The sequence below is a fragment of the Lipophrys pholis genome (assembly GCF_963383615.2).
Source record: "Lipophrys pholis genome assembly, chromosome: 3".
In the NCBI taxonomy this organism is placed as follows: Eukaryota; Metazoa; Chordata; class Actinopteri; order Blenniiformes; family Blenniidae; genus Lipophrys; species Lipophrys pholis.
This window is the reverse complement of record NC_137627.1, coordinates 16168403-16190944: the sequence shown is the minus strand read 5'-3', so window position 1 is coordinate 16190944 and position 22542 is coordinate 16168403. Positions and strand designations below refer to the sequence as shown.

General features: G+C 42.3%; 2 protein-coding genes across 3 annotated transcripts in view; both read left to right on the top strand.

Annotated features, from left to right (window-relative positions):
• The first annotated feature begins 3410 nt into the window (after positions 1–3410).
• On the top strand, positions 3411–12133 carry laynb (layilin b). The gene is made up of 7 exons (XM_080460418.1): positions 3411–3832; positions 6045–6351; positions 6640–6797; positions 7139–7180; positions 8121–8198; positions 8319–8436; positions 9470–12133. The coding sequence occupies exons 1-7, from the start codon at positions 3760–3762 to the stop codon at positions 9795–9797; spliced, it is 1104 nt and encodes a 367-aa protein (XP_080316544.1). The 5' UTR covers positions 3411–3759; the 3' UTR covers positions 9798–12133.
• A 1665-nt stretch (positions 12134–13798) lies between these two features.
• Positions 13799–22542, top strand: part of sik2b (salt-inducible kinase 2b) — a 50946-nt gene continuing 42202 nt past the window's right edge. For both annotated transcript variants that reach the window (XM_080459519.1, XM_080459518.1), the window contains exons 1-2: positions 13799–14402; positions 19034–19150. In XM_080459519.1, coding sequence (XP_080315645.1) covers positions 14265–14402; positions 19034–19150 — 255 coding nt within the window. In that variant the 5' untranslated portion in view covers positions 13799–14264. The remainder of the gene's footprint in view (positions 14403–19033; positions 19151–22542) is intronic.

Genomic DNA, 22542 nt, shown 5'->3' with positions numbered 1-22542 from the left:
AGACATAGTACTTATTATTAATACAGATAAAACAACAAGCATTTTGTTATTACCTAACCTCCAGATCTACAGCACTGAAACTATTATCTTCATTACTGCTGGTGTCATCTGATAAAACTACCTTCTATCTGTTGGCGGATGGGAGTTGCAGCTCAGCCCTTCTTTATGAGTGGTTTGGTGTCATCTGCTGGACAAAAGTAGACACAGCTCAAATTCCTTGTTCTTTCGGTCTCATAAACTCGTGACTCACCACTGCTGAGCCAAGAAAACACAACTTTAATCCAGCATAGTGACAGTCAGTGTTTGTTTGGATTGTTCTTCTGAAAACAAACAAATAAAAACCAGCAAGGAATGAAAGAAATGAACAAACGTCTTATACAGTTAAAGTGACTCAAAATGCCTTCTGGAGTATTTTGAACTGCAGTACATTTACTTGTGATTCAGTACTATACAACAGTCATTGTTTTTTACTTTACCCACCTTTTAATGGATTTTCTGATGCAACTGTTGCTGATGGGTACTGTCTCCTCTTTTATTTTCAGTGTGTGTGTGTGTGTGTGTGTGTGTGTGTGTGTGTGTGTGTGTGTGTGTGTGTGTGTGTGTGTGTGTGTGTGTGTGTGTACACGTTCATACATATATGTATTTGCCTTTTTAATATTTCAGTCATTTTTAAAGTATGTTAGGTCACCATTGATTGATTGATTGATATATCTATTGTTGAAGCCTGATGTGTGTAATTACTAACCATCAAGATAGTGAATCCATGCTGACAAATACAGATTCACAAATAATGGCGACACTGTGTGGACCTTCATATGTGCGCATGCGACTATTCTTTACTTACTGAGTTTAAAAACTTTACTCTTAGGGAGTCTTTTTTTTTTTTTTTCTCACTCCAGTGTCTGTGAAACTTTTGCTTTGGCTGGAAAACAATGATAAAGTCTATAAAACTGCATTTCATACAGTGTATGTGTACTTCATTGGACATTCGTACGTGGAGATGAAGCTGAGGCAATAACCATCGAGCGTTCCTGTTGAGCACAGATTGACATAAAGTTCAACTCGTGCAGCATTTAACACAAACACAGTGAGAGCTCCTAAGAAGCACATCCTGCATTTACCAGTAATCAATTAAAACATATGAATTATACTATATAATCTATCCAGGTCACACATGACACGCATCCACATATTCACATGACTGATACTCATGATAATGATTAGGCGTCCTCTCTCAGCCCTCCACAGAGATTAGTTGTGTTCCAGTTGCTCTTTCTTAGGTCATCTGGATGCTGTGGTTACCAGCACAGGACTATTAAACTGGTGTAACCTTGTAACCTGTGTTATGAGTCTGAGTGAGCCTCTTTATGACTTGTAACAGCTTCTGCGGATTTAATTCTTCCAACCCGTCGCCACGTACCACTCAGTCTGCAGACACAGGCCTGGTACAGGCTGCCTCTGGAAAGTACAAACCTACAAAGAGAAACGGTTTCTCTCTTCAAAACCTGCTGACCTTCATTTCTTGCTTTGGTCTGACAGCTTATGTCTGTTTACCACAACGTATGGCATTCTGTAGCACATCACTGACTGTGTTTCTACTGAAAAGTACAAAGCCTCGTGCAGGAGTCTGTATTTATGTGTTGGCAATTGTTCAGAAATGGATTTGTTAGTTCTTGACGGTATATGTTAATGTATGTTTCCATAATTGATTGGGAATTAAGTCAGAATGTATTCATTTGGAAATCGGATTTGTGTAATTGTTTAATGTTGATTGATAGTAAAAGTTAATTGCATATAAAGTTTAAACAGCTAAAACAACTAAAACATGATGTTGTACCAGAAAATGTCCTGCTTTCTCCCTTTACAATTGTTCTGATTGGCAAATACTTTGTCCGCACTCTTATCAGCAGTTTTATGCTTTACATTTACAGGTTTTCTTTATCAGAACCCTTGCATATTCATTAGATGATCTACTGTGAATACAAGAGTAAACAAAAATGATATCAGTTATGACTGTCGCCATATTAAGAAAAGTATCCCAATACAGTTTAAATTCTAAATGTCCAGAAAACTAAAGATTATGTAAACAAACATGTAATTTACATTGATTATTTCATTTGAACAAGGGTGAACATATATCTTAACAAACTGATTCTGGAGGTCAGATCTGTATTTCTGTACATCAACACTTGGGGCGATTTGTGTATGGTCAATTATTGCCGTTGACGCAGTGCTTGTGGAATGCCAGCTTTAAGTGGCCCGAGAGCAAAGGCCCAATCTATATCAGTCAAATGCTTCTTGCTTTGCGCCGCCAACAAAAGTGTCTTCCTTCCATGTGGAACCATGTTAAAAGGAAGAACTCAGGGTTTGTATTTCATTACATTGACTGCCAAGAAGCATTACAACAAAGAGATATTTTACAAAACACAACTTTTCCATACTTTCTGTGCATAGTTTATAAAGAGTTTATTCTGACTGTTCTATGTACGTTAGATATTCCCGCTGTAATATTCTCCATTGTGGAACAATTAAAGGCTCATCCGATCTCCTCACTGATATTAAAGGGAACAAATACAAAAGCAACAATACTTTGAATCACTTCTAATGAGGCAGACCATTTCTGATGCCAGCCCCTCGTCTTTTCATGGAAAATTCTCATCTGATGATTTTGTTGGATTGAGATCTTTTGAGTGAGTCATTCTGGGATGGCTTCAGTTAGTATTATTCTGCAAATTGAGGGCAAAATTCCTGGAACCAAAAAACCAAAGCAAGGAACAGGAAGTACAGCCTGGAAGAAAAAAAAGAAACAACTTTTCCTCTTCCTCCATCCTCCACAGCAGGCTTTCCTGCTCGCTCGCTCTCTCTCTCTCTCTCTCTCTCTCTCTCTCTCTCTCTCTCTCTCTCTCTCTCTCTCTCTCTTTCCTGTCTCCTGTTCTATCTTACTGTGTCCTTTCTGTCCTGTCGCTTCCTTGTCTTTTCAATGTGGTCTGACTCAGTTTCCCTTTGTAAACTTGCACTGACTTTACTTGTGTTTTTCTCGAGAAACCTCACATATGGGGAGGGGGTGGGGGGTGGGGGGGGGGGGGGGGGGGGTGGGGGGGTTATTGAGTTGTCACTGTAACAACCTGCATTTAATTTTATGAAGTCAATCATGTTGTTTGGTTTTTTATGAAGTCAATCATGTTGTTTGGGTTTTTTTCATCTATTTTTCCTCTGAGCCCCCCCACCCCCACCCCCCTCATCAGGCTGCACGCAGCCATGCGTGTGTGAGAGATCCTCATTATTGATTCTAATGCGGTGCACATGACACAAAGACCTCTATTCATCCCATGATGACATTACTCTACGTGATGTGTGATTCTTGGAGGATTTATGTTGAGGGGCCTGCAGACTTTCTGCACAAAAACCACAGTTTCATGTGTCAGTGGTTCAGTCTGCAGTAGTAAAAAAAAAAGGAAACACTTGGAAGCTAAATTTCGTTGTTGGGCTATATTTTTTCTCCTTATAAAAAAAAAAAAGGAGGACTATTTGAGCAGAGTAGTTTTTCCTCCCTCATCCAGACGCCATATGCACGAATCAGCAGCAGCACGAGCTGCAGCGCGAGCACGCCTCCGCTGCAGAGCCGCTCCTGGCTGCACACACGGACCGACTCTCCCAGTCTCTAGATGTGTTTATCTCCAAAGTTTCTCTCCTGGCAGACTTAAATCACACCCGAACTGAATAGCAGCCGTCCTGAAAAACGGGATTGAACATGTAGAGATGGATTTGATGAGGCTGTTTGGAACTGTTATCGCCGTGTTGTTTCACCCCGGATCGGCGTCCAAAATAAATGGTAAGGATCCGCGTCGGATACAAGTTGAAAGCTTTCATCGTTGAGCGCGAAATCGTATTTTTTTTGTGTGTGTGTGATGTCGCCTTGATAGACCCTAGACTTCTTTGGTCTGACGGGAAAAGTTTCCAAACTGGTTGCGTCGCTAAACTATGAGCCACGTCCAATGTTATTATGGTTTTTAGTGGTTTTAAAGGCACGCGCTCAATCGCTGGGTGAAATAACAGTTGTTAAATCAGTACTAAGCAAAGACTCCGATTTGAGCTTTTTAATGATAAACAGGCTGCAGGCAAGCATGTGATGTGGCGCTGAAGGGACATCAACACGCTGCAAAAGCAGTTCCCTGATCTCCAGTCATAAGTTCATCTGATTTAACAGTTTCAGTGCCGATGTTTAACAATGTTAGTCTGACTCCATGAACTAATGCTGACATAAACAACAAATACCAGCATAGACTGAAATCAGATCAGCTTACTTGGTGTTTAAATGCTGTTATTGGAATAGCAGCAGTCCAGCATCGATCAATATAGACCAGTATCAGACCAGAGGAAACAGCATTGCCAGACATCTGAACCATGTGAAACACCACCAGACGTGTAAAACAGCATCAGACCAGAATAAACCACTATCACACCATAACAGACCTGCATAAATCAGCATAAACCAGTAGCTGACCAGAACAACCAGCATTGTCAGGCATCACACCAACATAAGAGCTTCATAAACCCTGACCAGACCAGTGTAAACCAGCATCATACAAGCTTAAACCAGTTTTACTCCGGCATTGACTTATATCAGACGAGCATAAATTAGCACAAAACCAGAATAAACGAGCATCAAACCATCAGGAAGTAGCTCAGATGAACAGTGTTTACTGCATGCAAAGTTTTAACATTGGTCTGAACCCGAGGGTGATAGAAAATATGGTCACATATTTTGTTCTTAATCTCTTAGACATGTTTTCAATAATAATTTTGCCAGTGGCCATGAGAGAAAAGGGAAGAAAATGATGAACAATTCATACCTTATTTACTTTTTGTGAAATGTAATTAACATGTATATCTTTACAATTGAGACACTTTGTCCAGTCACATTTAAAACATTTTTTAATATTTTTGTTGCTTCTGACATTGACGTTCCACTGTGATACTTTGTCACATTGGAATATTTATGAGGGGGAAAAAGTGTTTCAAGACTTTGTGATTAATTCATTTTCAATACTTGCTTTATCCAGGATTCAGTCATGAGGGTTTGAGCCTATCCCGGCTGATGAATTAGTGAAGAAGCAGGGTACAACTTAGACATTTTGTCAGTCTTTGGAACTATATCATCTTCTAAACAAATCCATCCATCATGGAGCCAGTTCCACCTAACTATGGGCATAAGCAGGGTACACCCTGGACTGATGCAGTCCATCACAAACAACCGCAAACACTCACGCATTCACACCTATAGGCAGTTTGGAATCAACAATTGACCTCCCATGCATATTTTTTTTTGACTGTTGGAGGAAACCCAGAGTACCCAGGGGAATCCATGCATGCACAGGGAGAACATGCAAACTCCACACAGAAAGGCCTGGCCAGTATTCGAAACCATGACCTTCTCACTATGAGAAAGAAAGACTCATTTATTAATTCCTTTGGGGAAAATACTTCACTGCTTTTAACCCGTCTATTTGTTAGTTTAACCTAAATTATACAAGGAGCAGTGGGCTGCCACGGTATGGCGACGGGGAGCAGTCGATGCTCAAGTCCCCAAAAAAGGTGACCTGTCAGCAATGGGATTTAAACTGGCGAACTGCTTCTCTAACCTGAAGGCCTCCACTGCCCCAGAGCTATTCACCCGACATGGGGCTCAAACCCACAACCCTGAGATTAAGAGTCTCATGCTCGCCCGACTGAGCCGAGTGCTAACCACTGAGTCTGTGAAAAGCTCTCATAGCATCAGCTCCTTTCCAACTTGCACAAAATCAGTCTACAAAAAAGACGTTTCCTTTTCAAGCTCTTAAAAATAGAGGGTTTTGCACTGCAATTTCAGTAGTGCATGGTTTGCTCTGCCCACATTTAGTGGGAAGAATTTGGAAAAAACGATGCAACCACAGAAATGTGGGTTTCATATTTTTCTATAACAATGTAGGTTGTTTATAATCTTTCCGCTACGCGCCTACAAATATTTGTTTTGTCTTTTCTCGGGTGCTTGCATTTGTGTCCAGGCCAAAGAATCTGTCGGCGTGGGACGGAGCGTCCATGCTACAAGGTGTCCTACATGGAGGACAGTAAGCGAAGGCTCACCTTCGAGGACGCCAGGCAGGCCTGCAGGTTGGACGGAGGGGAGCTGCTCAGCATCGAGACAGAAAACGAGCAGCGGCTGATAGAAAGGTTCATTCAGCAGCTGCAGGCCGGAGACGGAGACTTCTGGATTGGGCTCCGCCGCAGCCCACAGCGGTACAGGGCAGGGAGCACCAGCCCAGGGTGTCCTTCACAGTACTACTGGCTGGATGGAAGCAAGGCCAAGTTCAGGTTTCTCTTGTGTTTTCCTGTTCCAGCAGTATCAGTGAGAGGAGTGTGAGAGATCTTTGCAGACAGAACACGCTAAAAATGGACGTGGAAAAGGGCTGTCGTCAGCTGTGACTTAGAAAAGAGTACTGGATTGAATGGCGCTCGTGTGGGCGTGAAGGAATGTCTGAAGGCCTTTGCAGAAATTTGGGATTCGAGACAGAGACATAAAATAAAAGTGCATGACTAATGTGATATCATCTCATTCGAAAGAGACACGAGGTTAAAACCTGTGCGTCTCGTTTGCTGCAGGAACTGGCACTGGGATGAGCCATCATGCGGCGGTGAAATGTGTGTGGTTTTGTACCACCAGCCCTCCGCGCCACCTGACGAAGAAGGTCATTTCCTGTTCCAGTGGAACGACGACAACTGTAGCTCCAAGAACAACTTTGTTTGCAAATACCCAGAAGGTGAGGCAGTGGATCACAGGCGGTGTGTTGTCCCTGGCCGTGTGCTGCTGGGAAATATTGACATGTGGTACCCGTGGTTGGATTTTCTTCTTAAAGCTACAAAGTCAAAATTTCACTTTCCGGAGAAAACATGTCCACTTCTGTCAGCAACTCGGCTCAAACTCATCATGTACCGTCCTGAAGTTAGTTGGCTCGGTACTTCTCTGCTCTGCTCTCTGCCAGCATTACATTACCTTTGGTTTAACAGCTACCCGATACTTGAAATATTTATTTTTACATGACCTCTGTCTTTTTTTATGTATAATGATCCTAATTTTCACAATTTTTTCTGCCTATCACAGAAAAGATACCTGTATTGACAGAAGGGAAGACAGCACACGAAGGTACAATACTGTGATTTTTCATGACGTCTCTACCTGAAATAAAAAAAAACATGCAACAACTGTTTTAATGATGAAGAAAAGATCATGAAAAGTGACACTAATCCTACTATTAGCCAAATTCCTCTGAAGAATGCTCACCCAGTGATGCATTTCTAAATATTTTGATATATATTTTGAAAAGGCAAACATTTCGCCTTGTTCCATACTTATTAAAGTTATTTAAAGTGGTTAAAAGTTGGTCAATATAACCAAATCTTCCTACAAATTGGAAGGGAAAAAAACCAACCATAAATGATTGGGATCTCCACTGTAGTCCAATATTGGGACTGTTTTACTGTCATTTAAAAATTGTATTTTGTAGCTTCTGGTAGAAAAGGAAAGGAAAGGGGATAACCTGATGTAGATGTCGTCTATTCTGATATTGTGAGACACAGTTTTGTGATTTTCCTGGTTTGAAAGCTAAAATGATGAAGAAAATATTTTTTTTTTCTTTTGTTTTCGGGTGATAAGTCTAATATGTGTGGAATATCTGATTGTTTGAAATTATGCAGAAAATTAACTGTTATCATTGCATTAAAATGATCTGAGATGCACCTGGATAGTGCTTAAGACTTATGAATGTTTAAGGTGTTTAACTTTGTATATCTTATATACAAAAGTCATCTCTCGGTCAGGGGAAAAAAGATTGAATTTAAATTGAAGAAATGCATGAAATCTGATCCACTCTGAATAATCTTTGGCCTCAGCTCAATTTTTAGAGTTCCATGCTATGAAGATTTGAACATGAAAACTGACACTCATAATATTGTATTTATTTTCTGTTGAATTTGTTTATTGCCTGTTTTGTTTTTGCAGTTTGATCAGCTTCAGTCTGCAACAGCTTGATGGTGTTTTATGCTATAGTCACCTCACAATGTTTATTTATTTGGAATTGTTTTAGTTCCCTCTCTGAAGCCAAACATTTTGCCGACTACAGAAATTGACGAGAGAATGAAAATGGCTCTGCCTGAGTCATCAGGTAAGACACATATTCCTAAAGTCTAAAGCCTGTGTGCTAATGTTTTTAAAATACCGGGGAAAGAATAGTCACAATTAAAATGTAAAGCCATGTTTGTTTGTTTTTTGGTTTGTTTTGCAGTTTCTTTCTCAGATGGCACCCTCCCTGTGTCCTACATCCTTTATGCAACTATTCCTGCGCTGCTGTTGCTGTTGATTGCAGTTGCTGGGTTCTTCTGCTACAGACAACATGCTAAAAGGTACTCACACAATTGTTAGTTTAGAAACTGGGCTGATAATAAACACTTCGAACGGAATGTGTAGTGGTGCAGCGGTTAGAGAACGGGCTTAGTCTCTCTAGTTTGCAGGTTCAAATCCCACAACTGACAGCTCAGCAGTTCCACGGGCGCCTCCCTGTGGCAGCCCGCCGCTCCTTGAAATAGGATTGTTTAAATATGGAAAAAGAATTTCCCCGCGAGGGATCAGTTCGATATAGAGAATCTCTGGAATTGTTTTCAGCCTTTGGGATTGTCTACATAGGAATCAACATCTAAATGTTATGCAACAGTCAAGAAACCGTTATGTGAGTCAGTTGACATGTATATATAAATTCAGTGTCTCTTTCTCTCCAGTCCAGCAGTCAGTTTTACATCAGACAGAAAGTGCAGAGACAACCTCATGAACACCAGACTGCCATGTTGAAGCTCATTTCCCTCTCACTTCTCTTTCTAGTTTCACGTCAACTAAGTTGAGAAGGGTTCGGAATGACTTTGAGTCGTTTTACTAATAAGGCCATTTCAACACATTTTGGGGAACATGTTCAAAATTAACATGAGGCTCTATGACAAGTGCGAGGATTGCAAAAGTCTCATATTTTGGAAACTCCTTCATAAATTGTTTTAAATGATAATACTTATTAATCTGAAATTTGTTGCAGCCCAGTAAGAAAAGGTCTGAAAGATTTTTCTTTCTTGATTTTGAAAAGCGTTGCCGTTCCCCGCTGAGGACAGGTTTACAGCTTTGACTCCCATCAGATCTGCCTGAGCGAAGCCTCTTAACACAGAATTGCTCACGTTCTATCGGAAAAAGCATCCAATGTTAAACTTGTTCTAAACACACAATCTGCTGTGACAATCCTGTGAAAGAGCAGTCAAAAGGCATTATTTTCCCTTAAGAATATTGTGAAGTCCTCTTTTAATGTATCGTTGGTTTAAAAAAAAAAAAAGGTTTAATTTGATGTGATTGTCTAAACCTTGTTTATGAATGCTGTGCTTTCTTTTGTTTCGTATTCAGGAGGAAAACGGAACGAGAAAATCACACCAGCAGATCAAAGCAATGGAAGTCGACAGCTGCTTCGCCTTGCCCCATACAAGGACCTTATGCCTTTAGTGACATTACCAAACTGCCTCACACTGCTCTGGACAGCAGCGTGCCCGCCGTCATCATGACAAAGTACTCCTATGCCCCTCCCAATGACCCCCAGTGTGGCGATTATGAGAATGTGCCATGTGTGAACAGGGAGAGCGGCTTTGTGACCAACGACATCTATGAGACCAGCAGAGCTCAGAGCAGGCGATGCCGCAGTCAGGCCGGCTGGGTGGAAAATGAGATCTATGGATAACGCAGTTGATGCCTATCTGGTCTCCGCAAAGGTTTTGTCAACACCTCACCATCCAAAGATTATGAGCTGGCTGCGATGACGAACGCAAAATTGCTTGCCGTGTCTGTCATCCTGTACACCACGCTGGCTACCACTGCGGTGCAGGATTACTATTGACGTGGCTGCGAGGGCCTGGACCTCTTTGTACAGGTTGTCAGAACAAACAATCACCTGTGTGTATTTCAGGTGCTGCATCCTGAATTGTACACTTCCAACAGGGTTTTCTCAAAGTTTTATCCACTTACGACTTCGTATTCAGGTATTGAAAGTTCACATTTATTTCAGTTGTGTTAATAAATTGTATGAAGAATCAAGAACGTGGTTGATGGCACACTGAGCTTCATTGATCTGCCCGTTAACGTCTACACAAAGGCCAATAGTAGCACATCGCAGTTTGTTAAGCATGGGGCAGAAAACGATGGGACATCAGGCATGTTGTCATAATGTTATGGCTGGTCTGTGTATAAATCCCATGATTAGTGCTAAACACAAAGTTTAGTGGAAGCGAATAGAGATACCCTCTGTTTTATGGGGAATCAAAGAAAACACTACAAATAAAGATGTTACTGGATCATCAGAGGGAAACAAAATAACATGGATAGCCACACACGTCAGTCAGAAACCACAAATACATATATATGGTCATCAAAATGCAACCGTCTATAAATTGTAATGCTAAAGTCGCTCACAAAGTACAATTCTGTGCAAATTCTCAAAGTGTTTGATATATTTGGAATATATAGTGGATCAAGAATACTTATTCAAACCAAAAACAAACGTTGAAGTTGCTGAAGATGGCATTAAACAGCAGTGTCAGTTCTGCTCTGGATATATGTATCATGATGGGCACCCTTTGATGTGACTTCAGAAGTCCAAGGAGTCTCTTACATCACTAACACCCTGGACACAAGGATCTTCCCAAAGTCTAGCCATTAAAAAAGTGACTTGCATCTTTATTGAAGTCCCTTTCCCTGCAACTTGCTGCAGCTCTTGTGTAGGGGGAACTCAAGTCTCTCGAAGGTGAACAAACAGATACTATTTCTCAGATGGGCCTCCTCCCCTGGTAGACCTTGACTGACAGTTGAAATGCTTAAGATGCCCTCTTATTTCTTTTGGTCATGAGCCAAAGTTGATGGCCACAGTGGACGTCGAGGATGTAGACGGAAGAAGGGGATCCAGGAACTGCATGGTGACAGACCCTTCAGGCCTTTTCAAAGAATCCCTCCGACTCATATATTAGGTACAGTGAACATACTGTTGTCCTCAGAGCCATGTTGCTTTTAAGGTAATTTAATAAATGTTCAATTTTCTTTTTTCTTTTCTAGAAAAAACATCAATGCCTCAGTAGAGTAAATACTCACACAGTGACGTGGACATTACTTATATTGCATATCTTTACTAATTCAGCAGTCTCAACACATTTTACATAATCAACATTTATCTGTTCACACAGTGATTCACACACCAATGGAGACGCTGCAATGCAAAGTGTTTTTGCACACTACTGACAGAAACTTGGGCCTGAATGTCTTGACCAAGGACACTATTTGGTTGGGTTCTTGAAAAAGTCTGTTCTTAGGTGCAGCGCTTGTGTTTTATCAGTGCTAAAATGCATTTCTATTTGACATGAATCCACCTTTGTCCTTTAAGTCTGAACTTCCCTGACAATATATGCAAGCCTGCACGAGCCCCGGGGTTTTAGCTTTGAGGAGGAAATGAGAAAATCGAATGCACGCTAATGAGGCAGTTCAGCTTGGCGCTGCTAAATTTGACATGGTAGATTACACATGTAAGCTTAGGAACACTGTAAGTGCAAATGCAGAGAAGTCACGCCAGATTACTCATTTCGTAAACAATCCCAAATCAAACTCTGCTTTTTTCCGGTTAACGTCACCCGATTTTTGAGAGGAACATAAGAACAAGAAGTAGCTGTTGGGTTTTCTACCGGGGGGGGGGGGGGGGGGGGGGGGAGTTCAGTCCAGTTTGATTATATCACTAAGGGTAAAGAAAGAGTGGTGTCATCCATGTGTAAGGTTTCCTGTTTGGACTCTGATGTCAGAGAACAGGACGCGGAAACACTGATGACAGAACTATGCTGACCAAAGTAAAATCACAAAGCCAGGAGCTTTCCTGACTCAACTTGCCTATGTGGGCAGCTCAACCCTCCCATCTGATCTGGAGACCTTTTATGTTGTAACCCTGTTAGATAAGGTCACGGTGGATCCAACTGCCAATACTGTGATTGTCTTGTAAAAAGGTAAAAAATAAAATACAATTTAAATCACCACTGAACCTCCAAACCTGCTTGCAAATCCCTGAGTTATTTCTGAGCGTGTCCCGAGTGAGCAGTTGGGCTGGTGTCTCGGAAAGATGTAGCAAGCCCAGTGAGGAGAGGCTGAGTGTGTTCTTGGAGAATGTTCGACAGGAAATGCCAAGAGCACATCTGGAACTCTTACATTCAGGAAGTCCATGCGTGACAGCAGAGGCCTTCGCAGCAGTGCTCTGCCTGCCTGTTTAGCAATCCGCTCTCCTCTCTGTGAGACTGTCGCTTCACACAACATAAGAAAACCAACTGCTGGGTGTAAATGTGGGCTAGATCCGATTTGGATGATTTTTTTGGAGGGGGGGCGGGGGTTCAACATATTTCGGATGAGCTTCCACCTCAATAATGATTTGGCTATATTTTCATTTGGCTGGCATTTGTGTGGATGGGTCAGTATATGTATAACATTAAACGGGCGTGATTCTAATCACTCAGTGTAATTACAGTTCTAAGAAGAGCACTGAGCAGAAAACGTGGATCTTGCTTCAATGTTCTACTTTGGCCAAAAGATGGTGCTGTCATGAAGCTGACTGAAGTGACTCTGTGGCTGGTAAAATGTCTGGTTTTGCTTGAGGATCTGCATTTTACATTATGTAATGTAGATTTGATACGCCCTTTACATTTCATTGTAGATGATATTACTTAGGGTTACTCAGTAGATATGCAGTGCAATAAAATCAATTGTTCTTGGAACAGCTTAAAATCTTGCATATTGCTGTCTTTTAAGGGGGTGATGTCAACAGATCACAATGAATGCTCCAGTCCATAAATCTGTATAGCTTTAAAAATAGATCACTTTTAAAGGTAACTGCATTGATAATCTTTTTAGAATAGAAATATCACCGTTTGCACTATTCGTCTATTATTGTGTGGACGATTTGGCACAGCACTGTAAAGTTTACATGTTGCCATTTATCCACCAAGCAATATTTATTCTGCAGCAGGAGGGAAAACAACCCCAAACATACAGCCAGTGTTTATTGAGAGATACCTTCAGCCTACAGAAGAACAGGGGGGCCTGGAAGTGGTAGTGGGGCCTCTATAGTGCCCTTGACGTAATCAGGTCTCTGTGGGTTTACATATGGAGGCAGAGGAATCTGAACTGACTTGCAGCCACAGAAGATCTGTGCTTAGTTCTCCTAGATGGATTAAAACTGTGTGCAAACACAAACGTATCCCCTATTGAAACCTCATTTTGCACTGCCAGCCAGAGCTCGGAAACAATGACATTAAGTATTGTCTTACTCTTCACTATTCTATTATTGCATTGCATATTATTGATTTTAATTCACGCATTTTTTCAAATTCTTTTTTTAATTAAATAAGGGGGGTGAGTGTCTGGCCCTCTTGATGCTCTGACAGGTAAAAGCAGCGGTTTGAGGCTCTATTCTCTCCTCCTCCTCCGCAGCAGCAGCAGCAGCCGACAGAATCTCCAGAAACACCTGCAGGGCAGAAACTTCAAAGTTACCTATGCGTGCAATCAAGGAGAGCAGGCGAGCAAACAGATTTCAGAATAGCAATTTTACCGGTTGACGTAAGAGGTGGGTCTGGTTGTCCTGGCAACCAATTGGCACTGAAGTGTGGAGCGGCTCCGTGGCCCCGCCCCCTGTACAAATACCCCTATGGCTTTGACGTCAATACACGTCAACCAGAGAACATGATGCCTCTTTGCAAGTCAACTCGTGTGCTCTGTAGCTGATAGAGGCACCTCCGAGCTGAACTATTATAGCTCCATTGTGCTGGATAGCGTGGTGTGACAGCACCCCCGCCACCACCGTCGGGCTTCAGCAAATGGCCTGCTTCGAATCGCCGCACTGAACGGGAGAGTGTCGCCACATTTGGCGTTTGAAGGCTGGCAGGGCGACGCAGAAATCAACTTTGTCTATTTTTAATGGACACGCTTCGAGCGGCGGCGGCGGCGGGAGCGGCGGGCGGTTTGTTTTCCTTTCGTCTTTATCTGTAGCTGCTCAGGCAAAGCCCGTGCGAGCCCCTCGTGTGTCCCCCCCACCACCACCACCACCCCCTCCTCCTCCTCCACCTCCTCCTCCTCGTCTGGCTACCTCTCCGACTCCTCTCTCCACACAAACAGTCCCATTTAGAACAGCATGGTCATGGCTGACAGTCTCCAAAAGCCGCAGATCCGGGGTCCCGTCCGAGTGGGCTTCTACGACATCGAGCGCACTTTAGGAAAGGGCAATTTCGCTGTCGTGAAACTGGCCCGACACCGCATAACCAAGACCGAGGTGAGTGTGTCCGGGGGAGCGGGTTAGCCTCAGAGCTAACTTAGGCTACTGTTTCAGCTGGAGTTACATAACTTTTTATGCACTAGTTGACACCCCAGACATGCACACGGGGAGTTGGGGTGGTGGTGGTGGTGGTGGCGGCGGGGCAGAGGACTGCTCTCCACATCACGCACGGATAGAAAGTTTAGATCTGGTTGGGGGTCCGGGACACTTGACTCGCTCATTTCAGCGCGAGGCGAGCGGCAACAGCTGGTGTGTTTGAGATCCTGCACAGGTACCGGAGAGCAGTGGCTGTGTGCACGTCCACCCCCACCGCCTCCCCTCGCATCACTGCCAGTAAACAGCCCTGACCACGGCTGCTGCTGGGAAACACAAACTGTAAACATACATGCTTTCTTTTTCACGCCAAGCCGGCATCCCTCCACCTGCACGCCACTCTGAGGCGAGGATGACCCAGACGGTGCCACCGCACAGTGTGCCACCTCTCCAGTCTGTCTGCTGTAGACATCCTCACTTGCTCTATCTGGGGCATGCAGCATGGGTCGGTGGTCCCATTATGTAATTTGAATAATGATGTGATTTAGTGGGTTTTTTCCTTGTCCCAGCAGTGCCCAGAGCTTTGGGAGCATAGAGCATGGCTATGCCCGGCCAGGGATCTGTAATTGGAAAGCAAAGCGTTCTGCACGCATGCATGCAGACAAGAAATTCTCTGACACTGCTCTGGGGGTCTTCGCTTAGCTCAGGGTGGGTTTGGTATTACAAACACTGCATGCTTCTCAGGCGATGTTGCATGAGCACCGAGGGTGGTAGTTTTGTTGTAGTTTCACATCAGCTTTATGCAGAAGGCTCTTTATTCAGCCAGTACCACGGAGTGCCGGGACATTGTATTGTAATGGTACAGACACAAGGATTTTACTGTGATGAGCGTTCAGTCTGCTGATGAAGAGGCTGTAGTGTCAGACAAGGGAACATAGGCCTGGAGATTTGTGCTAATATGGCTTCCCACTTAGATCTTTTATCCGTGAAGCATTTAATACTTAGTCATTGTATGTGAGCAGGTTCGGAAAAAAAAAGTCTTGAGCACATCCAGACAATAGCATTGGTGTGTTTAACGAACTGCAAACCAAGAAAGTGGCTCTTAAGACTCTTATCGTGTTAATCTGGTTATTGAAGCTGGTGAAGTGACGCAGCGTTAGTCTAGCCAGGTAATCTGCAACTGTAGAACGCCAACAGCCATGTGAATGCAGGTTTTAATTTCAGGCAAACACTACACCAGGTGATTTCACTGAGTGGTTGCAGTACCCCCTTGGTTGTTGTTTGTCCATCTTCTTAAATGTTTTGGGGTTTTTTTTTTTCATCTCAAGGTTCAGGGAGTGCTGGAGCAGTTACACCCCGATGGGGTCGACAGTCCGTCGCAGGGCCAGAACAGAGCGACAAACATATTCACACTTCTGCTTTTTTGGACCGTGGGAGGAAAATATTATACTTTGAGAAAACGCATGCAATCGCCATACAGAAATGTCTCCAATCCCAGGATTTGCACTGGGAATACTTTAGACTGTCAGGTGTGAACCACTACGCCAGCCCCAGCCACTGTGGTAACGCATGCTGTTGATCACTCTCTGGCTACTGGTATTAGTCGAGGTCACTCAGGGCTGCTGCAGCTGCTTGGCTCAGGTCGACCTCTGGTCAGAGCCAGGCTGTTTGTCACAGTGCCCAAGGTAGGCTGGAAAGGCCGCCGATCAACATAAATTTGATGCCATCTGCTATGGAAATTTGTCACGGCGAAAGAAATGTTACCCTGGATTGTCTTGCGTGAACGAAACCAGAGTCGGATGACACATGAAACAGCAGATCTGGTGTGCATATTCCCAGACAGGTGTATCTCTGTGTGCTTAGCCTACTTTTTCTATCCTTGGAGCCTGCATGTTATACTGACCCATTCATCCCGTTATGTACACACTGCAGCTTGTGGGTTTACACACTGCCGGCCCATTCCCATGTGGTCCTGTCTGTCTTCTCAGTCTGATTAGAGCATTGTCCTGCCCTTCTCCTTTCATTCCTTTGTGTATCAGCTAAAATCCCCCTTTATTGTCCTCAAGTGACCCCGCGTCAGAGGAGTCAAACACTTTGACACTGCGTATGTGGCGTTGTTGCTTGTGTAACGTCGAATGTTGTTCAGGAGTGTAAAACATGGATGATCGGCTAAAAGCCTCCCACCCACCGTACACCGAGGCAGTCCTTTCTAGTGCCTGAGATGACCTTGCAAAGAATAAAGACTACAAAGACAATAGTGACTTGAATTCCTGATTCCTCATTCAATCGGGATCACGCTGTTTTAGTGAGAGTCGCAGACAAAACACAACACAACAGTCTGTCCCAGAGACCACTGATGTAGCAGTGAAGGGTAGGAACTTGGAGCTACTTTTAAGCGACACCTGAATCACAGCCATACCGTGATAATAGATTTAGAAAAACTTGCAGGCTAGAGGCAGCAGAAAACATGTGCCCTAGTAAGTGTCAGACTTGGACTGAGAAAGCAAGTGACAGATGTGATGTTGGGTCTTTCAAGAGGTTTGGAAAGAGCAGTAAAGTTTTTATGCTTCGCATGCATTATTTTGTTTTTGCTCTATAACTTGCACAAGAGCAATTGTGGAAAATTTAACAATAGTCAAATTTTACATCTTTTTTCTTTAAGTTTGTCAACTTGTTCAGGATTTAATCAATGTGGACTTTGTCCTCATGCCGTACTTGTACCTCTTCACTCTAAAACATTTCAGTTGTTATTGTTTGGAGGTTATTTTGCTGTAATGTTACTGGTTCAGCCCTCTCCATAACAAATTGGGCCGTATGCGGGGCCCTAAACTAATATGGGTTTTACCACCGTGCTGTAGTCGGTTACTGCACCGGAGAAAGTAAAATGAATGCCCTCGAGGTGTCTCATTGTAGCTGGAGTGCCATTAAAAGATTTGGATTTCTTCACAGGATTAAATACCAGATCGCACACCTGTCTGCACTGTGGCGAAAGGGATAATAATGGAGAATGTTAAACCTTTTCAAAACACTCATTTCTGCTCATCTGTAAGTGCTAACTGCAAACATCCCAGAGGTGGCTCAAAATAGGTGACCGACTTCTGTTCCAGTGAACTAAACCTAAAGTCACGTTACCGTAGAAACCTGCAGGTCCTCTACTTATCTCGGTGTTGCCGTTGCACTGACATAGTCCACGGCCAGTGTGTAAACACCCAAAAAAAAAAAAATTGGAGGGTCATTGAGCAGAAAACGTTGCCGCTGGCTGAAACGTTACTGCAACATACTGTTGCATGAGCGAGCAACGCGGCACGATCGCCAGTCTGTGCGACTACAGCTTCCTGGTAGAATATTTAGCAGCTTGAACAGAGTTAATGTGCTGTTTATCTGACAGCCAGAATCGAGACTAGAATGACTGTGATAAGATTCCTGAGCGAAGTCCTACGTCAGACTGTTCTAAACCATGGTGCAGTGGGATACGAGTATGAGATAAAGCCTCAATCGCATGGATGTAAAAGTAAAACTAACCTGTCTCTATTCTGCTTGGTTATTTCATCTAGATCTGCCGCTTCAGCCCACATTATTGTTCATTGTATTCCTATAATTTACAAACACTTCAATTTTGATGTATTTTAGATTTATCCCACATAAACTAAAATATATTTTAAAAAAAATCCTAATTGCTTAGTTTATATGGTATGTTTTAGATTTAACTGGTAATCAACTTTTTGATGATATTCAAACTTTTGCGATACTTATCCAATTTCCCTGTTTCGATGAGCCCAAAATGCAATGAGATTTGTGTTGGCAGCAAACAAGACAAACATTCTCATGTTATCAAGCAGGAGCCTTAGCCTTTTTGTCATTTTTGGCTAAAAATGGTTTTAAAAAAAAAGATTGAATATCAAATTAGTTACCGATTCACTTTCCTTTTTTTTTTTCCCTTTGCATCAGTTATTAAATAAGAAAATAGTTTCGGCTCGCCAAGTGCCTGAATGAAGAAGTATTGTGTTTAACACAGTGGTGTTTTATGCCAGTTTGATAGCATCATCTAACAGTGGTGTGATTTCTGAGAAGCCAGGTCTCCCGTTGTTTACTCCTCCAGCTTGGCTCACAGATGCTTGGAACACTTCAGCTCACACTGATGAAATGTTGTTTATGAGACGGACTGAAGGAGAGATGTTAATATTGTCTCGTTACCTTACTGGACACCATTAATCCAAAAAGTTGAGACTTGTTGGGGGTTTTGAGCGTGCAGTTCACACGTGTTCATGCCCCTGCAGGTGTTCCAGTAAGGCGTGTGTTTGCGTCTGCTGGACTTTCATGTGATTTCTCATCATGGCTCGGATTGGAAGGCTGTTTATGAAGGTTTCAGCAGAGGTTGTCTTAAACTATTTATCTTGTGTCTGGAATAACCACTAGAAAGGATCACACTGCTCCAAGGGGATGAAATTGCTGTGTTTTTCAACATTTGCGTGACTGAGGGAAGGGTTTTGTTATTGCCCATCGAGTCTAATGAGCCCTCCCAACGACTGTATTGTATGTCATTACGAAAACCGACTGTTTACACTTGTATTTTTGATGCTTGGTTTGTCATGCAGGTGGCCATTAAGATCATCGACAAGACCCAACTGGATGCGGTCAACCTGGAGAAGGTCTACAGAGAAGTTCAGATCATGAAAATGCTGGACCACCCTCACATCATTAAGCTCTACCAGGTCAGCCTCCAGGTTTAGTGCCTGCCACTTGTAGGATGTCATCCTCTGCAGCCAAGATGTAAACAATAGGAACCCTCCCTTTTCTGAGACATTTGCTTTCCTCTCTCCTCTCTTATTAATTTAACTGCTGTGTGATTTAATCTGGACTCTTGTGTACTTCATATCAGTTTCAAGCAGGACTATCTTCACTTGTTATTGTTCTATGTTGAAATGCTACAGAGATAAATGGTTCAATGATGTTTGTTCTTCCTTTGTCAACAGTGTTTCTGTGTTTCAGTCTCTTTCGTTGCAAAGTTATCCGTTTTGAGTGCTTGCATGTCACTTTTCCTATCCCAATACATCGACAACTGTCATTCTTTAGTGTGACCCCCCCCATAGCTTGGAAGAATGTCACTGTATACTCTATACTTCAAGCATCCGAGAGTCTTTTCTGAAATTTGCTACATCACATGCACAAGTATTTTTGTAACTATTACAATCACAACCACTTTTGACTTTTTCACGTTTTTGCATTCTGGTTACGACTTTAAATACAAACCGGTTTGTTTATTAGATTTTCTTGGTTTTCGTTGGTTTTTGCATTCATTTATCCAATATTTTTTAAACGCACTTTCTCCATTACTGATAATTGTCACTTCCTCACAGTTAATTAGAATTTTACGTGAATGAAGCACTAATCGTTTAACCAAATATCATTTTTGACCACCGGATTGTAGTTTTCCAATCAAGCATGCTATTTTAAAAATTCATACAGAATTTGTTGCATGCTTTTTTTTTTATGTGACTTGAACTGTAATGACTAGTCCTCCCTGGAGGACCAAATAGCATGTGGGCAGGTTTTTGATTATATCATTTTTCACAAATCCACAGGCGATGAAATGCTTTGTGATTCATTGACGTAGACACAAGGGAATGATAACATTACTTCCTATCTGGCCCTAATGTTATATAAGCACCCTTTTGACCTGAGGGTTGCTGGTGTGAAAGCCGGAACTGTAAAAGGGAAAAAAAAAATATGGAGAAAGTGAAAGCCACGATTTGTTCTCGCCCTCATCATCACAGCTGCCAGCCCCTGAGCAAGGCTGACAACTCTAACCGCTCCTTCAGTGCTGCACGGTGGCAGCTCACTGCTCCTGCTATTTTTGACCTCAGGTTAAGAATTAATAAGCTGGTTAAATAGAGGGAGGATTTCTAGTAATTTTCATTATGTATAGATAACGGAATAATATTTTAAAAAGAATAAAATTTAAGTTACAAACTGAAGAAAGGTGCACAGGAGGCAGGTGCTGTCTCTTCAGAGCTTGTTTTAAGATGGCTGAAAACCAGAAAGCCTCTTGCAGTAGGTATATGTGCATCTCACGTTTGACTGTGAGGTTTAAACCATGGTCGAAGTTTATCTCTGTGAAACTGGCCCCCTGGTCGAAGCTGGTCTCTCAGAGAGCAGCGGTAGGGCCGATGTGTAACAGACGCAATGTGATCTGCTCGGGAAGACGGCTCGCATTTGCACAAATGAGTTCTGTGTCGCAGAATTCATCGCCGCTTGTTGTTGATCCTCTTTCCAGGTACTTAAGCACTCGGGGTGTTGAAGCGCACAGCCAATTCAGGTCGTTTTCTAATGCATTGGCAAACAACTGCTGCCTAGCAGAAACTGCCACCGCTGGATAGTTAAAGATATGAGAACATAGTTAATGACTGACAAACTCTTTGTGCTGTTTGCTTCTCGGCACTGTGCGAAGGTGCTGGCAGAATCTTTCATTAATATTTTGTTTGCATTATTTTTGCAACAAAGTAATTTAATAAATGCTTTGTTGTTGCTCTGGCAGAAGTGATGGCCCACGATGTCATAACAGATATGAATTTATATCAAGTTTATTTTATTGTTAGTCATTTAATATTGGAAAATGTCATTGAGGCCATAGTATATCATCCCATGTTTAATCTGCATCATCAGTTGTTGTGAGCTTCAAAGAGTATTTAACATTGGAGCGTGTGGCTCAGTAGGTAGCCCAGGTTGTTTTTCAATCCCAAACTCGATGGTTCAGTACCCCATCATACAGTGACTGTGTCATAGTGTAACTGAGCAAGGCAAAAATCCTCTCTTTGTTGTTGGAGCACCTGGCATGGTGGCTGTTGCCATGTGTGTGTGCATGGGTGTATGTGACTGATCATGTAAAGTCTGTCAAGATTGCTAAAGCTGTGAAAATCATTGAATGTTTAAACCATAAATTCTAGCACATTTATTATAGCATAGCCAGCAAGCTTAACTAAAGTACTTTTAGGTTGCCACCAGTAGCTGAACCTGCATCAGGAGGAACAATGTGGATTCCGTCCATGATGTGGAACAAAGGTCCAACACTTCACCCCCTGACAGATTATAAAGGGGGCATGGGAGTCCAGACTACAGTACATGTATTTTTATGGACTTTGAGATGTCTTGTGGGAGATGCTCAGGGCGATTTGGGTTTTAAAACCACTGCCATGAGCTTTCTGGTCTCTGCATTTCCGATGCTTAACAACAGCTACGCTCCTGATTTTCTGCTTTTGATTTGTGGACTGTTGCCATCAGGTACAACCTATAATCTAGGGCAGTAAGGCTCCGTCTGATTGGCCAAATACATTGACTTTCAGTAAATTAATGCATAGTGCATCTGCAAATACTTATTACTGTTGTGAAAATATTTATTGCACTTCAGTCAGTTCATTGCATTATATATAATGCGAATGCCGATATAACAATGATCATAAGTTTGCAGTATATAGTGCAACCCTAATTTGGACCATTTTTGTTTCAGACATTGAATTGTATTTAAAGATGTTATTCTGTCTAGTTTACTTTGCACAATGACTGAAAAAACTACCATCGGTAATTTCATAGCACAAGCAGTGGTTTTGACATTTGTTTACGCAGTGTGCTTTAGACATGTGGAGGCAGACGCTCCAAAATATGTAGGCTCGAGTGCCGTGTTGATATTTTTGGTTTAAACATTTCTCTTTCATGTGTGTTTGAATTGTCTGCAGTCGAGGTCAACTTCAGTACAGCATCAGTAAATTATAATTTGGTTATTCCGTAAGAATAAACACAAATGTGTCCTCTGGACACAGTTGGCACACAAGATGTAATTTAAAAAGTGTACTGTAAATTGTGATCCTTTCTTATTCCCACAACCTTTCCTCATACAAAGTAATCTGTCATTCCACAAGAGACAAGCACAGATGTAACTAAAGTAATGATGGCTAAACTCACTTCAGCCGCATCAGGATTGTCCATCACAATACTTCCATTTGTTGACCCACATAAAAATGTGAAAAGAGCAAAGCTCTCAATGCCGTTATCAATAATCCATAATCCCCAATGATCACACCAACTTTCTTTTCAAACAAACTCACTCTCT